This window comes from Falco cherrug, chromosome 5, assembly GCF_023634085.1.
Source record: "Falco cherrug isolate bFalChe1 chromosome 5, bFalChe1.pri, whole genome shotgun sequence".
In the NCBI taxonomy this organism is placed as follows: Eukaryota; Metazoa; Chordata; class Aves; order Falconiformes; family Falconidae; genus Falco; species Falco cherrug.
Window position 1 is genome coordinate 60,763,243 of NC_073701.1, and position 27,784 is coordinate 60,791,026.

A 27,784-nucleotide genomic window follows, 5' to 3' on the forward strand; every position below is an offset into this window, starting at 1 on the left:
GATAACAACAGTAGTTAAAAACACCCTGATACATGAGTAAGTTGTAGTTTGCACTGTGCCTTTAATATTTAAATAGTAATTTGCAATGTGTGCCATGAACTGAATGTGTCAATATTTCTTAGATTGTTATTAATATTTCTTAGAATTATAAATATTTATCTTATAAAAAACTTCACTAATTTTAAGTCCTACATATATGAATGGTGAGGTCAATAGAATGATGTGGAAGAGTATGAATTTATGCCAAAGATCATATTTATACAGAGGATGTTAAACATCACATTTAAAATGTTAATGGTTTGGCATAAGCTCCTGAGCAACCCCCACTACTAATACTTTATGTATTTGTTCAGTGACTTAATTTCAGTGGTTCCAAATACTTTGCCTTTGGCAATATTTTTAAGTTTCAGATTTGTCCATGTGGGGATATTATGATTGAGTCCAGAGAGAGCCATTTATCATGTTGATCTGGCCTCAGAACAAAAATATATATACCTAGAGAAAATGGTGGAAAATGGTGTCATTTCTTGAACTATAGCCCCAATAGGGGTTTTGCAGTTTGATTTTTCTAAAAGGTCTGTTACAAGTGCTGTGTTATTTCTAAGCTGTTTTATACAGTAAAATCTACATGTAACAACAAAGACATTGATTTGCAATGTTAGAGACATATGTTTGGGAGCAGATTATGTCCTTTTTCCTTTGTAAATTCAGATTATATTTGAGATGCCCATGGCAATACTAGTTGTAGCCTGGCACAGTGTAAGAAATTATCTGCAAAGAGGCTTGTTCTTTTTCTTCAGTTACTCTAGAGCTTGCAAAAGACTGAGTGAGCAGTCTGTATAGTGAGATATACTCATAAAATGTAGAGACAAAATCAGAAAGACCAAAGCACAAAATGAGATACAACTGGCAAGCGACATAGGTCTATGCAGAGAAAGCCTAGGGCAAACTAAAAGAGAATGGAGAGCTAATAACAGATGATACAAATACATATGGGTTTGCTTCATTGAAGCATTAACTGCAATTTGATAGCTAAACATCACTAATGGCAAACATGCTAAGAGGGAACGAAAAGGTTAAAGATTACTCCAGTTTACTGGTCCTGATGAACTTTTCACTTCCCTGCTTCACACACAGGCTGAAATAACCCAGCAGTCATTAGGACTGGAAAAGAGGTTTCAAAGGGTCTATGCTGAGGAAGGAGTGAGAAGGAGAGCTGGGATGGAGGATGAGGGGATTACGGGCGAGACCACCTGGCCTTCGTTCCTGGAAAGATACAGAGGATATTAAACAAAATTTGTTAAGTAACAGATAACATGGGGTTAGCCATAAGCAGCCTTTTAAATAAGACTAATTTAATTCATTTGCAGGAAAACAGGCTTTGTGAGTCGTCGAAAGGAATTAATAGATACCATAAGAAATCCTGAACTTAGTAAAGCTTTAGGTGCTATTTCAGATAACAGTCTCATAAGCATATGAGGGAAATAAAGCAAGGGGCTTGACTGTTGGCAAATTTATCAAAGACTAGAGATCAAAGGTTTATTAGCCTGAAAGGATATAGCGGCAGGATACATTTGAACAGATACAAAATGGAAAATGGTGGGGCTATTTTGCAGAAAGGAGACAGTGTCTGGGGGGGTTGTAGTGCCATTGCTGGGACAAAGCATTTTTCCCAGCATTTTGAAAATCGAAGTATCACATTTAAGTCTTAGAAAGAAGTTACCCCATTCTACTTGTTCATGTTAAGGCTTTAACTTGAAGACTGGAACATCAAGTTTCAGGAAAGACTTGATGTAACTGGAAAGAACCCAGAAAATGTGAACAGAATCTCAGGGCACATCTAAGTTTCCTGCTAAGGGGAGTGGCTCTTGACTGCCTCAAAAAAGCAGTCACCTGCCATGGAGACAGCAAATCTGCAATGTCTCTGCTACATTTGCCCACACACTCCTCCAGAGATAATCAGATGTTTCCCACACCCAAGCAATGGTATGGCATAAACACAGGGCTCCCTGACAACCGCTGCATTGATAGTGTCGAAGTTAACTCCAGCAAATTTTGTGTCATTCTTTTACATTGTAATGAGATTCTTCTGCATTGTAATAACTAAAATATAGGTTCAGTAAATACTTCAAAATATTTGCTTTTTCAGGAAAATTTGCATCTCCCTCAGGACTTCTGCTGTTTTTTGCACTAGCAGTATTTATTTAGAAAAATCTACTTATATTGCCAGAGCAGTCTAACTCCCTGTGTGGGAGGACACATGTATTTTGTCTTACAACAATTTAAAGAGATTAAAATAAATTACACAGGTATTTATACTTTAAAATAAAATTATCTACTGGGGTTAATTGGTGAAATATCACTGCTTTAATTGATAAAATTTTCCAGGTGGACACATCACCAATACTTCTTTTGAACCCTTAATTGCTGTTGGACATTGCAAATTTGTGTCTTTCTTCTGCTTGGTCTGAGTGACACAGCAAAGGATGCATGAAAAATGCAGAAATATAGGAATTAACAGTGGCTTCATCAGCAATAATGGCTGCATTTTAAGATTAGTGGAGTGGAAGTGGTTTCTAATTACATGACTGGCTTGCTCTGGTTTACTTTAAAGGAATGTTTAGTTTTGAGGGCCATGAAAGTGCATTGAAATCCACTTAAGCTCTGCAAGACTTTCAATTATTTTAAATTACCATCATAGTTGATGGTTGTGGTTTTAAGGTGTGAAACAGTGTATCCCATTTTCTTGTGTGCTCAGCCATTTGTGGAAACTCATTTATAAGACCCCTATCAGCTTGGCCCAGCCTGTCCTGGACCTCCCTAGGTGTTTCTTAGCTTGCAGTAATTTTATTTCCTAACAGCTCTGCTGCAGTTAGATATAGTCCAAGGATATGGCATTATGGCCCTTTCCCAAGTTAATATCAACAGCAAGGACAGGTAGGAAATGAGAGCTGTAAAGGTTCCTGTAAATTCCCCCCGAGAACTTGCAGACCGCTTCAGCACAGCAAAATAAACAAAAGGCAATGGAGATACAGGCTTGATAACTTCAGCCTACCTGTGGCTGCATCTTCCTGCAAGAATGCTTTTTGCAATTGACAAGGCAAAGGAAAATACCAGGAATACTATGACATTCTTCTCCTCACTTTATATTGATATTTGTTTTGAGCCAAAGAGACAAATTTCCATGTGTGCATTACTTCTTTCAGGAAAGGACTGACTTTTTTTTTTTTTTTTTTTTATATCATTTTTGGAGATCTTTTGAGCACTGAGGTCAGTTCAGTTCTATTTACTGAAAGTCCAGTTTCTGTAGAGGTAATATACCCAGCTTTTGGTGGAGGAATGCTGTCATACACTAAAAAAATGTGTGCAGCTATTGGTCTGAATTAATAGTTACATGGAACCATATTTAATGGTTTCATGCAGTTCTCTGAAATCTAGGAGCATCATGGCAAGATTTAGCATTTAAAAAAACCACAGAATTAATGTTTGCTACAGTCACATTTATGCGATTGCAATAACTCCATGCTCATGTTGAGGAAATATTCACCCCTATTTCATGAGTGACTGAATTCAGAAGTTTTTTAGCAAAATCCTGTGGTCACTATTAGCCTGTTTACCTGACTGACATAACTTTTGGCTTGTGGACTGTTCTAAAGGATCACAGATTGGCTCCTTTATTCTTACATAGTGTGCTATAGATTATTTTGAAATACATAGAACTTCAAGTTATAGTAATATTAGAAAATGTATTGTTCATTAGGATGTTTGAATTATTTGCAGAAGAAACTGATGTTGTTATGATCATGTTTTGAAATTTAGAGGTGCATAAAGGTTCTCTGTAAGGAACTAAAAAATATGTGACTCATACATTCAAATTTATGTTGCCTTTTTACCAACCAGTCTTATGGACCATGATAGCTGGGCCTGTGCTGAAATCTTCCTAAGTTTCTCCTACTGTTTGCTTTCTCCCCATGCAGAACAAGGCCCTCATTAAACTAGTAAAACTGCCTGTAAAAATTCCTGGTGGTAAGAGTGGGTTACTTCTGCTGGTCTGAGCCCTGATGGTAATGGATTGCTAACGCCAACAGTGTTTTAACTGCCTTTACCTACTTTGATCAAGGTTAAACTACAACAGGGCGTCCAGCACCCCCAGCATAGTAGGAAACAACCTTTAATAATACCTTGAGAGTTTTTTTGGCTAGGAAGAGTCCTAAATAACTGGTTGCTCTCAGAGGTGTGATTATGATATGTAATACAGAAACTTACTAAAGCCATTTTGCAATTTAATCCATATGGTGACACCAAGTTATGTTCTTAAAGGAAAAAACAGTGCAACCCTTACTTGATGATAACTAGTTCAAATTTAACCCACACTGGTCAGGAATAAATCTACCAAGTCTTTATGAGGAAACACCCAATTGACACTTATTTAAAGGGATGCTAGTGGATGCCCTTCTAGTGATGGGGCTTAAATAAGGAAAAATACAGCCATAGAATTCCAGTAATCGGCCACTGCCACCGTTGTGTGTGTGAATATGGAACAAAGATGCTTTGGTGCCCTTTTCATTGTCCCCACCATCACCTTACTATGTGAGCCCCACAACAGAAAGCCAAGGGCCTGTATATTTAGCACATATTTCTACACACAGAGCTGTCATTTGGCTTCTGCAAGGGCATGCTGTCTCTTAGCAGGTGCCACAGCCTTAATTTCTTCTGGAAATGTATTGGCATATCATAGGCAACTGTGAAAAATAAAGATTCATACTGTGACCATATGATTCTCACACAGATTGCAGGGTGAAGCTGTAGGAAGGTTAGAAATGGTAAGGAAGGACTTCTTTCTGACTTGGATAGTCTCCAAATTACTATTGACCCAGCCCAGAGCATGTCTAGATGAAAAATGAATGTGCAGCAGTCTATGTTCTGTTGTCCCTTCCAATGAGTCAGGGATTTATCATGAAAGTTATATTAAAAAGCATTAAATGACCTTCTGTTATGCACACAAATCTAGACCTTTAAAATTTGTAATTCTGAGCAGTCCTGTTTACTGTATGTCCTTAGGGATTTTTTTTGTTTTAACAGCATGCAGCTTGACAGAAATACACTACCCAAAAAGGGATTAAGGTATATATATATTTTTGAGCATGACTGCTGCTTCTCTATTTTCCTGTAACCTTTTCTACGCTGTCTTTCCTTTTCTTTCTCCTTTTGTTGATCCTGTTTACAACAGAATTCTTGGTATTTAGATTCAAACCAGAAAATGTAGATTTTAACAATGGACTTTTTCTTTCCAAGTTTGCCTAGTGAATAAATTTCCTTTCAAGATATATCATAGAAAGCGAATACTGTTCAGGATAGTTTCCTTATTCAATGAATCTTAACAGGTATTGAATCCTGGAGAGCTAAAAGAGACAGAGCAAGATACTTTTGCAATTCAATGGGACTAATTGTTGAAAATATTATTGAGAAAAGCAAGGGTTTAGAGGTGGATCTGAACTTGAACTCTAAATGCAAACATTCATGCAGTTTGAATTGAAGATCTAGTAAAGGATAGGACTAGAATATGCAAATTATGGTATCCAAGGTTTGTAAGTATAAAATAAGCCCTGCTCCAGCTAGTCTTGGTCCTTACCCAGCAATACTCAAAGTCCAACTTTGGTACTAAATTCCCCACTAAACAGAGTTGTCTTCACCACAGAAAACAGTAGTCATCCACCCTCTTTGCTCCATGGTTGAAAGAGGGGGTCATTAGGTAACTTGTCTGGTCTCACCAGGCATGGAAGCCATGTCCCTAATCCAGGAAGGAGATCTGGCAAGCAAAGATATATGTGCATGCACACAGACACTCTGCAGCCTTCCAGTCACTGAAATTACAGTTAAATTTCTTAAGTTATTGATAAATAATATTTTATGAAATTTAAGATAGTGCTAAGTGTTGTCACTAGAAGCACTGTCTGCTCTTCTGCACTAGCTGTTCCTCAATAAGAATTTAATCAATTTTCCTGTTTTCTCATAACAATCATTTTGAATTCAGAGAGAATGGAAAAGATGGAACACATGGAAGAGACATAAAGGGGACCCTGCAAGGGTACAATGGGATGATTGAGGTTTGTGGTTGTACAACTGTAATGGTGGCTGAAAGCTGAAAGTGAAATGGAGTGGCAAAACAGCTTATAAGCATATAAGCCTGATCAGTTATCCCAGAAAGACCATCAGTTTGATTTAACGTGCAGAGATCCCAGTCCAAGACCCAGATCCTGAATTCTCATTTTGCCATCTTTCTGATCTGGTAACCACTGGGTAACTCTGCTCTACCACATTTATAAGCAAAGATCATAGCTGTCTGTTTGAAAGGAGAAAGGATGTAAATATTTAATCAGGACAAGATGTTTTAATGCTGAAAATATTGTACAAAACCCCAAGCACAACATGAGAACTTACATGTTCATTTAATCTGCTTTCTAAGCAGAAATACTTGTGCTTCCCAAGCCTGAAGCCAGAATATCACAAGCCCTTTCTGCTCTGTTGTTTGGGGAACACTTATGGCTCATGACAGTGGTGAAGAAGGTGCTCATTTCTCAGCAGGAGATTGTGCAGAATGAAGCCGGATATTGCAGACATTGCTGAAAACAGTCTCTTGATTAAGACCCACACTGCCTGCACAATGTAATGTTTAACAACTGCCAGAATTGCCCTTCTTCAGCCCAGCCAGAAGAGGCTGGGCCAGTGAGTTAACAGTTCTCCCTCTTAGCCCCTGTGTCAAGTTGCCCTTTTATTGGTTTTCCATTGGAAGTAGTTGATGAATGATTTGATTCCCAGACTTCTTCCTTCCAGAGAACTTGTTTCTGCTAATTGTGGGGTTTTCCTGTCCCTTTCCCTCCTCCCAGTTTGGGGCAGGGCACAATGCTAGCAGGGTTCAGAGCAGCAGACTGTGTGTATGACCAGGAGTAGCTTCATTACTGATGCATACTCCCTTTTCAGAGTTGTTGATCTGTTTCACTCCTATCATCTAACCAATTGCACACATGATCTGTGGCAGATCTTGTTTTGTAAGTGGCTACTCACATTTCTTGGCTTCTAGTCTGTCCGTTCCCCACCCTAGCCATACATCTTCTGAGCTTTTGCATTAACCTGTACTCTCCCTATGGCTTTGAAGTCCTTTCCTATCAGCTCAGTCATCTGACTTCTATAGTTTATCATCATATCTCTTCAAAGGAAGGGAATGCTGTTTTGGGGAGGGGGATGAAGAAAAAAGGGGGTTCAAGTCCTGCATTTTTTCTGTTGTAATAAGATGGTAAATTTTACCTTATTAAAATCCCTGGTGATAATCACTTGACTAGACTTGATGCTCTACAAGGGTTTTGTTCTATCTAACTGGTAAAGGGTATTTACGTGACACCTGTTTCTTTCCAAACCATCACCTTGTCGTTGTTTTGAGCATGTCAGCTGTGGTTTTTCAGATATACTCCATCATCCCGGCAGACGAGTCAGGAGGAAGGCAAGGAATGGCTTCGGTCCCATTCAACTGGAGGCCTGCAAGACACTGGCAGTCAGTCCCCGCTTGTTTCTCCTTCAGCTATGTCTTCATCTGCAACTGGAAAATATCACTTTTCCAACTTGGGTAAATGCCATTTCCCTTCACTGTTTCTCCCCCTCTAGAACAGAATCATAAAATTTAACCATTCATATTTCTTTCTTTGCCAAACTGGATAATTTATTTTAACATCTCCATCGCCATATTTGGGTACCTGACTAATGGAGACTCATGGTGTTCTTCATGGGGTAAGCCAGGGTACCTCCTGTCTGCATACAGGAAAAAAGCACAAATTCTCTATGATTTGCCTAAGGAGAAGAAAATCTGAGGCAGAGCTGGAAATTAGCTTCTAGAGCAAAACTATCCAACTTTTAGGATTCACAGTCAGTAGGTTTCTTTCCAGTGATTTTAGTGAATGTCAACCCAGACACTAAACATTACTTTCTTTTCCTGTATACAGGTTTGGTTTAAGTTAGGCCTTTCCAATGCAATTCAGTGGCTGGATGTGGCTATAACTGCACTGGGCCCAATCCAAATCCTAAACCTGAATGCAATATAATATTTTGGGATGTGAGTCGCATTTCAGATTTATTTGATTACAGGTCAAGATTCAGATTTAATTCTTCTGAATCTTGTTTCAAGTTAATCCAATGCAAATTTAGTTTTGTTAATAGTTTTATTTTCTCTTTAATGCTTAATAGAAAACCATTTATTTGCACTGTGCTGGACACATACTAAGTTCACAATGAGCTTCTGTGTTTTAGGCCCTTACTGTGGAATTAGCAGTAACCTTTGAAGCATTCACACTTCCATCACTCTGCCACAGCTTAAGGCATCTTGTAGGTTACAATCACTGAAAAGAAATTTGATCAGACATACAAATGTAGGTCTTTATTACATAAGGGAAAAGAAGTTGAACAAAGCCACTTTTAAAAATGAAATTTGATCCTGGCTAAGCAAGCCACTGCTTTGGATTTCTTCCATGTACTTGTAGTAGTTTTAGACACAGCACTTTTAAAGCAGTGTTTCTTTCACTGTATCATTTTCTGCTTACAGTTACCTTCTTTTTCTTTTTCTTCATAGTTGTACTCACAATGGAGAGCAATAAGATCAGGGAGGTTTTAAAATTTATTTTGTCGTTGTCCTTTGCTTCTTTCCATTATCATAGCCCTATGGAATAATTTGCTCTCACAACACAGCTGCTCTGGTAGTTTATGACTTAAGGCACATCTTGCATGAGCTAAAATAAATGTACAAACACTGAGGATGAATTTGGATAGACAATTAGCTTTTTCTACTAGGTGTTGAGTTCTTGTGGGTCAGTTGAATCATAACCAGGCTTTCCTTCCTACTGACAAACAAACACTGCAAAAAGCTTAAAGTAGGTTCATCAATGCTGTTCTGCATTTTAACCATGAGTGATTGGACTACGGCTATTTATTATAATGAGATGCAACTGCCCTGTGCAGAAGTTTTAACCTAATATAGTGGTAGGTGCTGTAGAAAATCAAAGGGTAAATGTCTTGCATATGCCCATAAACTTTGGTCCTAACAGCTGTTGGTAATATAGGTATATAACAATAAAATATGGATACTGCTTTATTAGAAGAGCGGCTTATAAAAAAAACCTCATGATTTCTTATTCCTTTTTAACTTCTAACTTCTGAATCTCTCCTATTGATTTTCTGTCTTGGGCTGTCAAAGTGAACAAGTGTGTATTCAGACACCAGTGTCAATGTTACCTCGTGTTTCACAGGATTAGTCTCATCCAGCTCCAGCTCCTTGGACATCATGTGCTTCACCTTTCTGTGGTGGCTTTGTATGTAGGAATAAAAGCCTTTCATTTTCTCAACAGCGTAAAGTCCACCTAACCATGCTAGTCCTACATTACAGTTCTGTGCAGAACCAAAACTCATTTAATGGAAATATGCTTCATTAATAAAGCTTTGTATTCCAGTGAGTCCAACCAACCTATCTCAGTTTAACCTTCCTGGACCCAGTATGATGCGTTCAAACAGCATCCCTGCACAAGACACTTCTTTTGATCTGTATGATGATTCCCAACTGTGTGGCAGTGCTACATCCTTAGAAGAGAGACCACGAGCAATTAGTCATTCAGGTTCATTCAGGGACAGCATGGAAGAAGGTAAGACTGAGTTACTATTTGGATCAGTGAATAGGGCCCAAAATAGGCCCCCAAACTAGGCCTCCAAAGTGTAGTAAAATTTTAAAATATTTCTTCTTCAACAGAAAAACATAAATAACTTTGTAAATCTTTGCTTTGCATCTGTTGAGGTGGACTCACAGGACTTCTCTACCCTAAAATGTGGAAGATATTTCTTTCACACAGTAACATGCAATGGTGTGTATGTCATACATGTATAAATCCTTTATCAGAAATTTTGGAGGAAAGGAAGCCATTCTTGGAAAATTTTTCTTTCTGCCTCTAAATTTGAAGTGTCTGAGCATACCTTGACTACTGTGATTCCACAATTTCTTGGTCCTCCTTCTGTATTTTCTTTTTTTTTTTTCCCAAATGCCAGTGTTACTTAGCATCCCCTTTATTTTGTAGCCATTTCATTTCCCCACTTTCCTATGGCCTCCTACAGCAAACACTATGTGAATTTCTGTATGTAAACTCTATAATTTAATCTGACCTCAATACTTTCTTTATGCAGATTATTACTGTTGGTCTGGTTTCTTTAATACTATGTACAACACCTGGAATTTGGGAGTATTTTTTTGATTGGTTTTTGATTTTGTTCTTTTTTAATCATCTGACAACTCCTAATTAAATGCACTGTAACATTTTCTTCTGCCTAACATTTCTGGCAAATCTGATTATTTGCAGAATTCCAGTAAGCATGATGATCTCACATCCTTTTATTAAAAAATTGAAATAAAATAAAGTAAACACAAACAAACAAGATCAACCAACAAAAAAAACCCAAAAGGAAAAAAAAAAACACACTAAAATTTTATGGTGATTCATTCTATAACATCATTTCATCAATCTTGCTTACTGCCAAGTGATGAAAATGTAAATGGTCCTTATAACAAGGAAAAAAAAAAAAGTCTTCCCTTAGCCCCAGAGGTCATAGTTGTGAGATAAAAGGAGAAAAAAAAGTCATAGATGAAATAATGGGCAACTAATACTTTTACTTTTCAATTCCTTCTTCTGTATTTTAGATGATATGTCAGGCAGACATCTGGGTATGTAATACTAGCAGTAGGGTGCAGGACAGATCAAGCTGTGAGTTGTCAGCACAAAGAGGATGGCTGACTGCACAGAAGCATATCACATAATCCAAGGACAGAGGTGACTACAGACCCTTTCCTGAGGAACAGAATTGTCAAAGGAAGAATAATAGAGAAAACAAGGCAAATAATTTATGCATAGAAAAAGAGGTGTTAAATCTTGAATTTCAACAACGGGTCACCAGTGGCTTTGATGAAAGCTTGTTCATTGGTCATGTTTCATATCCAGCTGATGTGGATAACCATGATCAACCTGAGTAGATTAAAGTCAGTGCAGCAATAATAAACAGGTTTCAGCAGTTTAAAGTCATTAGAGATTAACACGAAATGATGGTGTTGGAAGGCCAAATGTATTTTAAGATAGGAGCTCTGAGGAAGATCATAGTGAAAGAAGTGAGGTAATGGAGAGCTGCTGTGTACAAGAGCAGAATGGGAGTTTTGCTGAGAGATTTAAAGCAGAGACTGAAAACCAAAGATGGATTGAAAGCAACAGGGTTTCAATGGTCAGTGTACCACATCTTTGTAAATATTTCCCCAGTTATAAAACTAGATTTAAATTCTGTTTGACTAATCAATCATAGCCTTCACTTGTCATTTCCAGAGAGGCCAGGAGCCATGTCTTTTGAGTTGAAGTCCTGCAACTTTCACTCAGTGCTCCCCAGGCTGACTCTACTGATGATTAGTGGAAATATGATCCTATGTCCTACAGTAACACCTTCACATGGACTACAAATACACGGGTTTGCATTATGTTGAAGGGAGAAATCAGCTGAGCAAAGCCTGAGAGCTCTCCCAAGGGAATGGGAACTGTTTTGCAGAGCATAGTCTCTTGTTAAAATCAGTTTGCTCGGCTTTGGACAGGTGTATAAACAACTCAATTTCTGGTTTCTCTAAAGAGTGTATTTATCAAGTGATTTGTTGTCAAAACAACAGAAGTGATGCTTGGTTTGCTGGTACTAATACTGAATCTCGCTGGCTTGCTCTCCTACCTCATACACAGTTCAGTATAGAACAAACTTTTTAAGTGCAGGAAAAAAACATCGATAACCTTTCTACACTGATAGCTCATAATTGCCCTTTGTGGAAGATTGGTTCTCATTCTAAAAGGATGTTTAGTTATTGAACAACATGGGGGAAGTTTTATGCTTTCATCAATACTTCATGTTATTTTCCTTTTTTTTAAAGTACATGGGTCCTCATTATCACTTGTCTCCAGCACATCCTCTCTCTACTCTACGGTGAGTATTGACATTTTAGAAAAAAGTTCTGCCTGCCTCTGTCCTTGCTCATTGTTCATGAAAATTTCAATACTTTGAGGTTTAGAAGGATTAAAATTGTACTGCAATAAGGCAGGAATATTTATTTTCAACTTTAGTATTACTGTCATGCTATTTTAGAATAAAATATTTTCATATTTTTATGTGACTTGCTTAGAAGTTCATTAAATCACCTAGTTTATATTTTAATAGCTAAAAAGAAGGTAATGGTCTAGGAGTCTGTCTTTAAGGGGGTTCCTTATGCTATTGTAGTTGAAAATTTTGAGTGATTTTGCTTATTTTCAACTAGTGTTCTAATTGCACAATTTACAAAGTGGTTTAGGTACTGTTTGAGTTATACTTCTTGAAAAAAAAAATTACTTCAGCGGAAGGGAGATACAATTTTCACTTGAAATGACTACTGATCTTTGTTGCAAATGACAGCATTTAGATGTTAATTCCAAAGAGAAGAGTGTCTTTAAAAAAATATTAATCTTGATCAGATTAATTAGTTTGAGAAATAATAATATTCTATCTCAAGCATAGGTTCTGGTTTCGATATTTTTTCCTCTGTTGTTTTGATATCTGAGATCTTCTGCATAATTTGTTGCTTCAGTTGTTCTACTAACAAGAAATCATCCACATGGGAGGAGTCAAACATGTTTGGACATTCCCTTACTGATACAAAACAGTTGCTTTGCAACCTATTCACTAGCTACAATTACATGCTGTAGTAGCCCTTTTTCACCGAAGAGACACCCACTTACCTACTTTTATACCATGCATTCATGAATAGTCTGTACCCTGTCCATATTTTTGGGTGTTAAATAGTGTCAGCTGATATTCCAGTGATGACATGGACTCCTCTACACAGATCCCACACCAGTTCTTGCCTGGGAGTGCCAGGCCCATGCAGTCTGATGGATTTGTACCATTTGGCAGCCCTAGCTCAAAGCTAAACTCATGTTAGCTTAGAAAATAGATTGCATCCATGCACGACATCGACCACAGTGGTGCCTCTCCTAGTTCTGTTTATTCATAAAAGCGGGTTGTACAAGGGCATGTCTGAAACACCAGGTAAACATGCATTAGGTTTGTCCAGGCCTTAAACAGCAAGTTGCAAGGAATTCCAGTCTTGAATTATTCTTGGTGGGTAGAATGTACATGCAGACTGACTACACATGAGGTATGACTAGTATTCAAAAAAAAGCTTCTCATGTATGTTTTGGTAGTCAAAAAATCTTTACTACCATTTCCCTGAGACATTATGATCATTTTGCATGGGGTGTATGTGTGTGTGTCCAAAATTATAAATCAACTTTGATGTCAAATTTTAGAAGAATGTTATGAAACTGATAGATGGTAAAAATCCAATTATAGAGTAACACAGAATGTTTTCAGCACCCAATCAATCAGTAAGTCTGAAATATCTCTGCTCTGATGTTGTGTAATGTAGCAAGAGTTTACTAATACTTCCTATTTCTATAACCTGCTGTCATTCCAGATTACAGAGTATCTTGGAAATATTACCTAAACCCCATGATATTAAAGAACAGTATTTTTCCTGCAAAACAAACTTTAAACTGTTTACCTGTAAAGTTTATACTGTAAGTGGAATATCTTCTGAAATGTCTGACTCTGAATTCATGTTGCAGCTAAGCCTAGCTCCTTAGGTTATGGATCATGTAGATAAGATAATGGAAGTTACAGAAAAATCTGTAAAGAGCAAGAAAGGAATTAGTATGACAAAATTACTAGGACTGATCTTTAGGAATGATTTTATGTCAGAATTTCTTTTACTTGATCCCTCTCATTCTGTAGAAAAAAGTTTAAACTTTTCAGCAATTAATCAGAAGATGATGCACAATTGGAGTATAGAAACATGAAAAGGTGGCAATCAGTATCACATAAGCTGAAAGCAGAGAATGTTTCATTGTTCAGTGGTACCGTGCAGTGCCCCATTTCCTCCAGAAAGTGATAATTTCACAGGGTTATGGCACATGTAAGTCACTTAACAGGAGCTTTTTTACCTTATTTAAGCAGGCCAAAATTACTAAGAAGAAATTCTAAATCAGCTGCCTTTCCATAAATATCTCAATCAAATATATTTATCCGTTTTCTCAAGCATTGCCTTAAGCCTTGGTTATAGTGGTTTTCTGCAGCCTAATCACTGAGGGATTCAAAGTGCTAAATAAAGATCAAGATCTTTATGTATTAATACGAAGGATAGCTGAAAATCTTCAGGTTATTCTCTGAAGATTGTTTCTTTGAGAATTAGAATATGAGATTCAGAAGAGACATTTCATGTTTTGCTGCCATTTCCATGAATAAGTCCAAGGAGACAGAAGTTCCACATTCACTAGTCTTTTCTGTATGTATTGCCTTTCTTCTTGATTTGCATTTGGGTTTTACTTACTTGAATGGACTGACAGTCTAGCTTGTAGAGATAAGCATGTGCAGAGACAACCATTTGGTTTCACAGAAAAGTATGCCATGTAAACAGACTTAGCAGACTTCAGGCTTGAAACACTGAATCAGTTTTGGCTGTGAATATATCCAGCTCTCTGAGAAGTTGAAAAAGATGTGTGATAGTGTAAATTATGATAGGTTGTCTCTAATTTTAATCTCCTCCTGCTCAGTAGGTGAGACACTGCAATGTGCACATGCTTAGTTAATTGCTATATTTCTTGCGCTGACTTTCAGCATTAGCTACACTTAGAATTCCTAGACTTCATTAACTATGCTAAGCCAAGCTCAAAGGAGATGTGTAAGGGCATGTCATTTGCATGTTAATATTTTAAGTCTTCAAAAAAAGAAAAAAATAATCCTTATGAGGATGGGATGCATGGATATGATGGGGAAGTAGAGGGAGAAAAAGAAGTATTTTCTTTTAGAGCCTTTTGAACCAATGGCTGAGTGGCAGGTTACAATGGTGTCAGTGTAAACTCTTCAGTAAAAACTGCTCAGATGTATTTTGCTTGTCAGATTTTATTTTTTAAGTTGATAGTATACCTGGAGGCCTGTTCTTTCATTTACTTCTGCCACTGTCCACAAAAGCTGACTTGCTGGAGCCACCTCTCTGAACCCTGGGAGAAAGGCAACGCTCCCTTGTAACATGTGTAACAACAGGTAGCGCTGCCTTCATCAGCAGGGGCCAGTCAGCTAAGGATGAAGACCCATCCTCACATGGTAATTTCAAGAAAAGTTCACCAACCCTAAATTTTTAGGGTTTTTTGCTTTTCTTGGCACAGTAGAATTCATAAGGGGACATAGTCTTTCTTGATCCCTTTGTGACTTTTCAGGCACTACCCGTTTGAGGTAACAGTGAGAACAGAATTTCATTTTTTCCTGTAGGCAGATACCCTTTTAGTGAACATAGATCAGAAAGTTAGTATCAGTATGTGTGTCACATCAGTGCTGGCAAATAAAACAATTGTTATATTAAATGATTCCCATGTAGTGATGTATTAGGTATTACAGTAGTTTCAGCCAAGAGCAGTTCTAAGTGTTGCACAGGGAAACACCGTAGCATTCCAGTCTTTTCAGAGACTGTTAACAGATAAGTATGTATGGAAAGAGCAATTTCGAAAAGTCTTCTCCCCCTACACCAGGTAAAGAAAATATTTCTATAATAAATTATTAAAATTCTAACAGCACAGAATTTGTGCCTAATACAGGCTTAAAAAAGCAGCTATATTACTTTGCAATAACACAGATACCACCTGATGTCAGGGATTCTTCCGAGGAACTGTTACATTAGGTTTTCTTAGCCTTTCTAGTGTTTTTTATAGCTGATTCTTCCACCCACATCGTCCATTTACTGCTTATTTCTCTTCCATCCAACTTGAGACTGCTTCTCTGAGCTTGGGCCACCTGAGATCATGGGGTGGATTGATTTCCAGTACATCAATTGATTTTATGTTATGGAAGGGTTCCTCTCTTATGGCACACCATTCCTTTCTGTTTGGATCCCACTGAAGCAAGATTTCTCTATCCATGAAATTGCTCCTAAATTAGACTATTCACATGCTTACAAATATAGTGACTGTTAAAGGTTTGCCTTGCAATGATTTAGTTTCTTGGCTTTTTGAAGACTGCTGTGTAAATAGCATCATTATGTGACATAATACATAAAAACATGGAAAACATCTACAATTTTTAAATATTATTAGCAAATTTAGGCTGAAACTTTAACATGCCTTCAGAGCCCTTAATATTTTGGTCAGTACTTAGCATAGAAGAAATTACTTTAAAGTGCCTGTAGCCCTCTCTCCTCACCTTCCTCCCACATATGTTTTACGGGTATGCTGTCAACTTTTCTTAATAGGGATTAGTCTATTAGGAATATTGCTTGGTATATCGTAAAACAAATATATTTCCAGGAGCCATAATAACCATTATGGTGTAAAAGTTTGCTGGTAACAGTGAGGTCCATGCAGTGACAGCATAGCAAATTTTCTTTGTATCTTAGAAATGTAGCTGCAGTTTCTGCAGTTCTGTTCCTGTTCTCCCTTTATCCACTGTTTCATGTTGTCAGTATGCTGGCAAACTCTTTGGGGTTTCAGCTTGCCAAGTAAGTTGAAAAGAATTCCATTTATTGTTTTTACTGCATACCTTCCTTAAATGTAATGGATCCGTGAAGCTATTCATTTCACTTCAGTGTAGCTGGCTTTTATTTTCTATTACCGCAATTACGTTACACACTGCTTCTAAGCCATTTCTTCTTTGTTTTCTTTCAGGCAGAAGAAAAGGCACATTCAGAGGTAAGAACTTTTCTTCATTTTTATATTTATGTATTGCATTATATTATTTTGAAGTTTATTATTTAAATGCTATGGCTAAACTACTGAGTCGCTGGGGAACATAACACCCTGTGTCTTTGCACAATTTTTTAAGAAGTATTGGCAAAAAGCTGATGCAGCTTCTAGTGCACTAGAAGGTGTGTTCTTAGCATTGTGCTGAAGAATTCCTTCTGGCTGATGTTCTGAAAAGGTGAAAAGAATTGATTAGAATCGGGTTTCTGAGTGGAGTTGAGGTACGTCTGATTTCAGATTTAATACCGCTCTGTACTGGATCTAAGGGACTGTGCAATTCAAGGTAATGTGCTGCCTTTTGAGGAGAAAAAACCTTCAAATGCTCGCTTTGAACTTCTCTGCCTTACATTTTGCATTATATTAAATTTCTGAAACTGACCACTTTGATGGATTTCAGAGCAATGCAGATTGATTTCAGATATAAATCAAATCTGACGTGGAAAACAGCTTCTTTCTCTTCACAGTGTATAAGAATGGGTGACAAGCCTGGGTCAGCAGCTGGATACAATTACAGCCTTTCTCAAAATGAAGCCCTGGTTGTATTAAAAGGGCACCAAGGAGTAGCAGGAATACAATGCAGCACCAATGGGTGCACTTCCACTTCACAGAGCTACGTGCCTTCCAACTCCTGCATTTATGCTGCTCCTATTTTTTGCTACTCTAATCAGAAAAAAGTCAATTAAAATATGTTTTGAGGAAGCTGAACAAATAAGCATATTCTTACTTGCCATAGTATATTTCAGTATAATTTCTACCTGAATTTTCTAAGCTCCTTTCTCTGAAGGTTAAAGCAAGAGTTAAAAAGCATGCCACAGCTCAGTAGTGTAAATGACAATTCCTCATTTCATTGAGGTGAAACAACATTTCTTTCCTGTGTATTTCTACATGATGTTTTCTCAGTATCTAGGTCTCCTTTGTGCTGCTCTTGCAGGAGGTGTTGAATAGCAGTTCATGAAAAATAACTTTGTATAGTTGCAGGAATACGATGAAAGCATAGCTTAAGCAGGAAGGTCAAATAGTTGCTACTTAAAACCAAAGAGAAAACTTGGGAAAAGAAAAATGGCAGTCCGGGATGGAGAACAGCTCAATAATCGGTCTCCTTTGCTCTGAGCTAGTGTAAATGACCTAGCTATTTTTGTATCGTAGATGTACAAGCACTTGTTCATTGTTAAAGCTTGTGCAGTATTCCCTGTTGGTTTTTATGGGAGTCATAAAATTAAAGTACTGCAATAGCCTTTACTAGTGAATGTTACATGCTTCCTTTCCTAGGCTAGTTTTAGACATTTTACTTCCCTCGTCTGGAATAATTTCTTTTATGCGTGAATATGAAAGAGGTTTCAAAGTGAAACTCTATGCTGTGTTTAAGTTTGTTGCGGTGCCTGGAGTCCCTGTAAGATCTCAAATAGCATTAAATGAGCTTAAAATGATGCGCAAGCTTCATGCTAGTTATCTATCCTAGCAGTAATGTGGGTTTTTTTTAAGGACCCTGTTTTTCATTAAAGGATACATTTAAGTTTATTTTCATGTCAACAAGCTCATTTAAAGCTACCTTTATTTTTTTAAGTTGGCAAGCGAGTTTTTTAATAGTATGTAAGTTTTAAAGAGGCTGCATGTTTGAATCACAGGGACTGTAGGAAGTATTGTGTTAGAGAAAAAAAATAAATTACTGTACCTCATCTAATTTAGACATCCATAAAGGAAAAATCTGTGTCTGAGGTAGTCATCAAAACCTTCTCCATGCCAGGCAGTGGGGGAGCACTTTTTGACACTTTATCAGAGTTTAATGTAGGTACTTAACATATGTCAGTTGTATCATGTCTACAGTCAGACACTGTGAACCTCACCCAAATTCATTCATGTTTCATAATCTCAGGGCTCATCCAGGGCTCCTACCCTTGACTGCACTAAGGATATGTTTGGAACTTTTGGGATTTGGTAAAAAAACATGACACTTACATGTGCAAACAAAGGATTGTACATATGAGGTAATTAAGCATTGCCCATATGTGCTCCCTTAGCGAGGATCCTAGCTCATATGATGGTTAAGTGCAAACAAAACAGTTGGAGCAGCCCTAAGTGCCAGCTTTAATAATCTGTATTTCTGAATAGTTCTGAGATCAAAATGTGAAACTAAGACATCGTAAAACTATTAGCAATCTCTTAAGAAAACAAACCAAAAAACTCACAACAAAAGGAAATTGCTGAAATACTGACAGCAGTCTTTTTTTTTTTTTTTTCCTAGCAAATTCAGAAACTACGGAGAGAACTGGTTGCATCACAAGAGAAAGTTGCTACCCTTACATCTCAACTTTCAGCAAATGTAAGTATTTTTGCTTTTCTTGTATCAAAGAATACATTATCAGATTGGCTAATAGCTCTTACTCTGCACATGTTCAGGGAGACTTTTACTATTTATTTATTTTGGTGTTTTTCAAATTATTTATTTCATTAAATATCTATATTACCTCAGCTTCAAGCAAAAGAAATCTTGTAATCAGACACAGTGGAAATGGAAAAGAGTTTCCACACTTTGGATGTGACAACAGTCCTACCCAGTTCAGTTTCACTTTTGACTAAGAATTAATTTTTTTTAAAAAAAAAAAAAGCCAAAAGTAAGGAGACACAATAAAAGAAAGGATGTAAATTACATATTCTGATAGAATTCATTATAGTTTCATTTTGAAAAGATAAATTCTACAAAATGCAGATAGATGTGGAAGGAAGCACAGTATATGATTGTTTATAGAATTCATACACTACAGTAACTGCTGATATATAACTAGTGGAAACAGCTATTTCACAGAGAGCTCCCTGGTGTTCCTTCTGATTGTCACATACTGGTAACATGAGCTATTGAACATGTTATCAGAAAATAATGCCAGATAGGGAATGTGAGCTACAGTCCTGTCTGGTTACTATGGTTTCAGATGAAGTTACCGGATAGTTACCAAACAATCTGTTTTATAGTGATTTTTAAATCAATGCAGGATATAACTACAGTTACCATTCCCAAGGAAAGTTGAGATGCAGTTACAAGAGAGCATCATTTTGCATTTCAATAAAGCAGTTTCCTGATGTCTTTGGCAACCAACATAGTGCCTTTCTTTGTAAAGTAGATGTAATGAGTGTTTCGATCTATAAATACTGCCATAATTGTCAATAAATCATTTCAGTCGGTGTAGTAGTACTATTTTCATGTTGTGAGAAAATAATCTCTAGTGTGAAAGCTGCATAGTCTCTTAGGACTGCCACATGTCGAAATGTCAAAGAGCTACCTTAGCACTTTCTGCTCTGTTCAGGTGGCTGCAGAACACCTGTAGGTATTAGTGCCTCTGTAGTGGTAGGGTTTGCCAGTTTGTTCTTTGTTCTTAGCTGGTGAAACAGGCAATATTGGAGTCCTGCATGTTTGTAAGCTGAAAAGCTAGATTCTGGGTTGACTTATTCATTTGGGAATTTATAGCCAGCATGCTTATCCTGGGTATGGGGTTCCTTCACTCATATATTTTAGATACTGATCTTCATCTTTGCCAGGTTGGGCAGTTCTTCATTCACCCATCATTAAAGCAACAAACTGAAACCAACACCAAGAGGTCAGAAGAGCTAAGCCAGCATGCCTTGGGTAGTCATGTTTACTGACAAGTCTGTTGTTTTTCACAGGGCACTTTCCACCAAGAGCACGGGGCTGCAGCAGCTCTGCCTTGCTGTGCGGAGCACAGGGAGGTGGGCTGTGGCTGGGCTTGTGCACAATCACAGACATCCCCACATCCACTCTGAGTGCCTTGTTAATGCCACACAGCAGCAACTGGTGTTATCCAGAGGAGTCATCTTGATTCCTGCAAGCCCCTGGTCTAGTGAAAGATGTCCCTGCCTGCAGCCAGGAGGCTTGGACTAGGTGATCTTTAAAGGTCCCTCATAACCCAATCCATTTGGTGATTCTGAGCAGGGGTACCACATCAGTAAGACTAAATTTTTTGTCTGTGTTCAGTGTCTGTTCTAAAGCTGGTGTGGAATTGACTCTGATGGTGGTAACTCAGGCTCTTGGCACTGTTCCTCACTTTATTCTGCAGGCAGAAAAGCAGTTTGCCCTTCTTTCCTTCGGCTAGCTCTGACCAGGAAACACCATCATATTCCTTCTTGTTGATGTGTTGAACAGTAGAGTTGAAAGATGACTCTGTCTAGTCTCCATCCTTTTCCAGTCACCCCGGCAATGCTGTGGTCTACCATACAACATGTGCAACAGAGTGAGGGTGGCAGGGCATTCTGCTCTGCAGCTCAGGCAGAGAGGCCGTTGTTTGGTTTGTTTGAGCAAATTATGTCCAGTCTCTCCCCAGTGGTATTCAGAAATCATTGGCTATGTCTCTGGCCAGTATTCCTTTGTGTGGAGTAAAACCATACAGACTGGTTTCTACTAACATTACCTATTCTAGGCAAATTTTCAAAGTCAGCTCCAAGTCACAATTAGATTTGGTCCATATTTCAAGGAAACTGAGTTAAGTTAAAAATGGATAGTTACATATTGTCTTGGTTTTCACTCAATCTGCTGCATGGGTGAGAAATAAATTTGATTTAATCTGTATAACTCACATTGTATTGGTTGGGGTTGTGGTCCCATGTGCTACCTCTGGAATTCTGAACACCTAGTAAGAATGCCTGTAGCTTTTCTACTGATCCAATTGGTAACAGTTTTCAAAAGGACAGTTAAAAAATGTGTATGTGTGCATCTGGTTTTGCCTATCCAGAAGTACCACATTTGTAAACCTGTATGTGCTTGTATGCATATACGTATATGCATGTATGCATGCTGCATGTTGTATAAAGGTTAATTTAATTATGTTCTTTTGACTGTGTCACTCACCTTCTAATCCATCTCCATGGAGACACTCTTTAAACCTAGAAACAACCCTAAAGCTGATCCTTTTAGCACATGGGATGTTTAAATGGTACCAGAGAAACCTTTCCTTTTTCCAAATCCCCAGCATGTGGAAATTCCCTCAAAATTAAACTTGTCAGGAGAATGAAACTTAGAGGCTTCAAATTCTCCAGGCATAAAGAAGGGATTTAGACATCTTCACAATGAATACAATCTTAAAAGAAAAGTAGATATTACCAGATAAATAAATATTTTTGGGATACTGTCATGAGATATGTACTTGACAAATACAAAAATTGAAAAGTTTTTCACAATAAACCTGGTTGTGAGATCATTCTCTGCTATTTCTGGTACAGAAGATGTGAAGTATTAAAAAACCTCTTCCACATAAGTCCAAAGGATCAAAACAGGGTGCTTAAAGATGTACTAATTCTGTCAGTCCCTTGAGCGCTTTATGTAAATAAATTCTATGAACACCTAGGGATGGAATCCAGCTCAAAACCAGAGTGTATATACAGCCTTTTAATTGTGATATGATCTCTGAAATTTAGTCTAAATACAGAATTGATATTTAAATGCTAGGGATTATATACTTCTCATGAAAATTATGAGAGTAACTAACAAATTCTTGATTTAATTGGAAAAATTTATGAAAAACCCAGGTGGGCTAATTTTCATGAACCTGTACTATCTTAGCAATGATTTATTTGCATGTATTCATTTATCATATATCTCCTAACCTAAGAGACATGCTTCACCAGCCCTTGACATTTAAAGGAGAAATAGTCCTAATCACAGAAACTGGAATTTGTCCTCAGGGAAGAAATCAAAATAATGTTTTACTCTCTAAATGGATAATACTACTGTGACCCTCGTTTTGAGTCACGTTTACATGCCAGTAGGCTAAAACCTGAACAAACAGTAAGTCTAATGCAGAAAGAGTTTTGATCACTGCCTGTCTTATCTGTAGATACATCCACCTCTGGCAGGCAGAGAACTGTGTGAACAGAGTATCTTCTGCAGTGCCTTTGCTGACCAGAAAGTTACTCCATCCTTTCTGATTCCTTTACTATAAAAGCATTCATCTAAGCCATAGTCCTAAGCTCCTCCAAATTTCCATACTTTCAGTGTCTCAAAATAGACAGCGCTTTTTTCCTCACTGAGGTGTGGAGAAGGAAACTATTAGTAGCCAGAAACCTTGTTCCCTCACAGTTCATCTTGGGCTTGAATTTTTTGTTACCATTTCCCTTTGTAGAACCGAGCAAAAGTATTGTACGTGAGTGAAAAAAAGAGCATCTTATTAATCTCATTTCAACCCTATTCATGCCTTTCTTGGCTTCACCACAAAAGACTGATGGGGACAGTAGAACAGGTGTCATTAAAAGACTTTCAGGCTGAAATTTGAACTGTTTCATCAAGCCTTTGCTTGATATATTATTTTATATCAAAATCTGTCAGCTGGAATTTGTATCATTTTCCTAGGCATTTTGAAAACCTCCGTGAAGACTTTTCTTATTTGGTTTCATTTATTATTCTGGTTTTGTTGGCTGGATTCAAGAACTATGGTTGATTTCACCAGTTTATTTCATTTGATTAACCCCTAAGTGTTTTGCTTGCATATGATTAAATTCAAGCAGGGCCCAGCTGTTGTTTGGATGCTTAATTTACAGTTTTTTTCCTGAGATTCTAGCTTTTCCCTGGTGCCTATTCTGATGTTGCTGAAGGGCAAATCTCAACACTAATTAAGAAAGGGCCTGTTTTCGGTGCAGAAAGTGTCCAACCAGAAGACTTCCTATGTGACTGACAAGGGCTCAAATTCCAGCGAGCAGCCTGAACCCAGCCTGTTCAGAGGGACTTTGATCAGTGCTTTGTACTGTATAAAGCTGAAGGGTGCATGCTTGCAAACTGTAGTAGACCCAGGATGCCAGTAGAAAGCAGAGGGGGTTCGCTGGCTAATGCTCTTGTTTGGCCAGCTCTGAACCACTATCCTACAGCCAAACAAGATAATAGCAGGCGGCGAACAGAAAAGGTCAACAGATGTACAGTTGCTTCTTGCAGTCAGCCCGATCCCTTCTGGCCTCTCACACCTCCTTTCATTCAGCCGTGTCAGGTGGGAGGAAATTTATTTATTTACCTTTGTTTTATAAACCTGAACGCCACAGGTAAAATCTCAAAGTGTGTCGGCAGACAGTCTTTGAATATGCCAGTGTCATGTTCAGGATGGGATGTAAACCTAAGAGCTGATGTATTTGGGGTTTTTCTGGCTGGGATCATTTACTAAGAAGGAAATGTTTAAAATCACATCCGTCATTTTAGCACTGAAATCATTCCCTGAGCATATATCTCTGACTATTTCCAATGGGAATTTCACATGTTAATAGAAGTCAAAATTAATCCGCATCTGATGGATCTACAGAGTAAGAGCTGTACATTATCTGTGTATCTAATGTGTATATCATGTTAAGGATCGATATATTTTGGTGTAGGCATACTTCTGGTAATGCCCAGTTACTTAACTCTAATTTCAGTATGTCTGAGTCCAAGTACAAATGCTGCATTCAGTTGTGAAGATATAATTTTACTTTAGAATAAGTGCTATCTAAAGCACATGCAGTATTCAGGCTATTTGTTATAGTATACAAATGATGTATGCCATGAATGAAGCTACTGAATCTAATGCAGAGATTTCCGAGGTGTGAGGAATTAGCTGTAACTTTAAAAAAAATTCTATTCCTAAATATTTTTATGACAATCAAAGAATGGATCCTTTTGGATAAAGTAAATAACCCTCAGAAACTGAGGATTACTGATCCAATCAAAACCAATTGCCAAATTTATAAGTGTAAAAGAAGTTTCCAATTAGAATTTATAATTTCTAATGCACATTATTAAAGTCCCAGTAACTTCTTTCTATTTGTTTCAATGGTTTTTCTTTTCTGAATTATTTTGCATTTCACTATTTAAATGCATCTTAAATGGGAAGATATATGTACATATGTTTTATGCATACTTACACACACATATAAATATACTGGTAATCTAGCTTTTTTCAAGCTAACTTCTTATTTCATTACATAGTATTTCTTTTGGGACAAATCTGCATAAGATTTCAACAAGTAGGAGTTCCCTAGACTGCTGAATAAACATTTGCTACCATGGGGAAAGTCACCACAGCACAGTTTATTACTCTGAATGTTAAATTGATACTTTCTATTTAATAGAAGAGTATTCTGTTGTAATAAACATTTAAAGTAATGAACTATGTGATTGAAGGAGTTTTCTTTAATAGTTTTCAGTTGATGGGCCTTTGAATTATATTTCTTTATTATTAGCAAATGAAGACCTGATAGTCTTCACCTCAAATGAGTTAGGAAGGTTCCATCATTTTGATCCAATTACATCTATAATGGAAAAAATTTAGTGTGCTACTCCAAGAAGGTAATGAACTCTATCACAGGCCAAATTTTAGTAAGAATCCATAGTTGTGACATGGCTCTTTCTCTACAGACTATCAGACATTAGCTTAATGGTTTTAGTGACCTTTCATGACATTTTTAATGATGCTTTTTTACTTCTTAATTTTTCCTGTAAGTTCCTCGTGGTTTATTCATGTACAATATAAGCTGAAGTTGTAGCTATGGAACAGGAAAATAACTTTGCACAAATATGCATAGTTAGGTACAAAATAACTGTGGTTATCACAGTCTAATTGTGAGAAACGGACAAAAGCAATGCATAATTAAGCAAATTATTCCTCTTTTCAAGCCCTCAGGCCCCATTGTTATTCTCATGGTAAAGCAGAACCACGGGCCATCAGCCAAGCCATAGAATTTTTTATGAGGCAGGGAACAGCGAGCTCCATTAGTTTCCTGTTAAACACTTGTAATGAGGAGATATTTGGCTATAATTCTGTGGTAGTGCATCTACTTTGTCTCTGATTGTGTTCTGGGTCAGTGGTCATCATCTTTGGAATTAAAATGCTATAAATTAGTCTGGAAATTATTAATATGTACCTAATTATCAGAGTGTAAAAGGGAGTTTAAAGCTAGTTACATTTGTCTTCTCAGAGGACTAGAGTAGTGACAACAACCAAAGGCTGTATTTTCTGAACAAGCTAGAATAATTTCACATCAATGAACACGTTTCAAAGGTGCATTTGACACATATTCCAGGTACACTTTATTTAAAATTGTAACTTCAAGAATATAGCCTAAGTTAAAAATGTTAAAATAGGGATATCCACAATTACTAATTAATCCTTAAGAAATTGCTTATGTATCTAGTCTCATGTTTATCAAAAGTTACTCCCTGGCGTACGTTCTTTTACCAAAAGAATTATCCCTAAGATATCCCTGTAGATGCAGAAAGCAGGCATATTGACCACTATACCCATAAGTAATTAAATAAATTATTTACTAATAATATAATCTATAAGGAGTAAACCTGTAGTAAGTTTAATAAGTAAAAAATAAGGAGTTTACAAGATAATGAAACGTTTATAGCAATCTAAAATGGTTTAGAAAACACAAAAGCTGCTCAACAGTGTAACAGCTCTGAAGTGGAGACACAGAAGTGGGCCACTATTATATATATGTGATAACCTTTTTTATGTTTGAGAAATAGTATACATAGCAAGGTGCCAAGAAGCTCTTTTCCTTCTCCTAAAGTGTATAGCAGAATCCTTTTTGGACTATGTCTTTTTCTGATTATACCTCAGATTCAGTACAACAACATACATTTCAACAATTTCACTTATGCTTGTACAAGCATGCAAATCTGTAACTGGAAAATTTGCCAGGCATTTAGTGTGCCTGTACTGCTACAATAAAAAATAAATTTTCTTGGTGAGGAAGCTCAGTTAATCCATTTGTGCATATTTTTATGTTGTTTGTGAGATATATTTCCAAGTGTGTTGTAGTGCCTGTGTTTGAAAGCTTTGCCTATTACCACTTTTGAGATGGTAAAGAGAAAATAAATATTTCCTTCTGCTTTTACTGTTTGGTGGTGTGAGAGGAGTGGATATAATTTTATGAAATTTCATAAAAAATAAATTCTTACTTTCCCTTCGTTGTGCAAACTGGCTTAGCTTGTTTTCTTTATGCTCCTCGCCCTTCTTTGCCTACAAAGCTCCGTGTCAGTTAAAACCAATGAAGAGTTGATGCATTGTTTGAATAAATGTTGCTTGCGTGGTGTATAGGGTGAATGTTGTTAGAAAATAAAATGAAGCTTTAATTTTTATGATCTTTTAATCAGTTTCAACTTTATTGTTTTTCCTTTTCAGAAGTAAGACTTCAAGTTTTCAAGATTATCTTTTATATATGTTTGCACACCTGTATACATACTATATTTATACTTTATATATTTTTATTACTTTTATACACACAACATATACATATATAATCAATACAAGATGAATAGACTAAGTAATGACCTTTTATAAAACTGTGATGTTTTTTATTTGAGTCTCAGGATTCCTCTGAAGTATTTTATTTGTGAGGTTAAAACTTACCTTTTAAGATAAAGTACTTGAATCCTGTTCAGTAATTGAAAATAATTGTTCCTGGAGTTCCATTTGGGAGCAGATTTCTGTTGGCCATTATATCAGTAAACCAAAAGCAGGGCATTAAATCCATAATTCATTTCCAGGCAGAGATACCTGAGCTAATCTCTTAGGGGGCTAAAGAAGCCAGAGGAACACTGGGCTCACTTGGCTGCTTCAGTTATCCAAGTTAGCTCAGTCTGAGTTTAAAACTACTAGAAAAGAGCTGGAGAAGATGAACATGGAAGGGAAAAAATATTTTAAAAAACAAAATAGATCTGGGAAAATTCTCCCATTGTCATGACGAGTGTTGTGTTCTGTTTCTTTCACAGGCTCATCTAGTAGCAGCTTTCGAAAAAAGCTTGGGAAATATGACCGGCCGATTGCAAAGTCTAACAATGACAGCTGAACAAAAGGTACATTTACCAATGCAGATGCTTTAATGTAGAAAACAGTCAGCAGATTATATTAGAGTTTTGTTTAAAAAACACTGAAAGGGAACAGGGACAGCTG

The 27,784-nt window shown here is 37.1% G+C and overlaps 1 protein-coding gene across 7 annotated transcripts in view; it reads left to right on the forward strand.

Annotated features, from left to right (window-relative positions):
- The window catches only part of NAV3 (neuron navigator 3), a 414,479-nt gene that overhangs the window by 357,292 nt on the left and 29,403 nt on the right, over positions 1–27,784 (forward strand). For 5 of the 7 annotated variants that reach the window (XM_055711535.1, XM_027808516.2, XM_055711534.1 and 2 more), the window contains 7 exons: positions 5,083–5,124; positions 7,461–7,621; positions 9,492–9,680; positions 11,978–12,030; positions 16,788–16,811; positions 19,105–19,182; positions 27,604–27,687. In XM_055711535.1, coding sequence (XP_055567510.1) covers positions 5,083–5,124; positions 7,461–7,621; positions 9,492–9,680; positions 11,978–12,030; positions 16,788–16,811; positions 19,105–19,182; positions 27,604–27,687 — 631 coding nt within the window. The remainder of the gene's footprint in view (positions 1–5,082; positions 5,125–7,460; positions 7,622–9,491; positions 9,681–11,977; positions 12,031–16,787; positions 16,812–19,104; positions 19,183–27,603; positions 27,688–27,784) is intronic. The other 2 variants (XM_027808518.2, XM_055711536.1) reach the window with 1 other exon arrangement.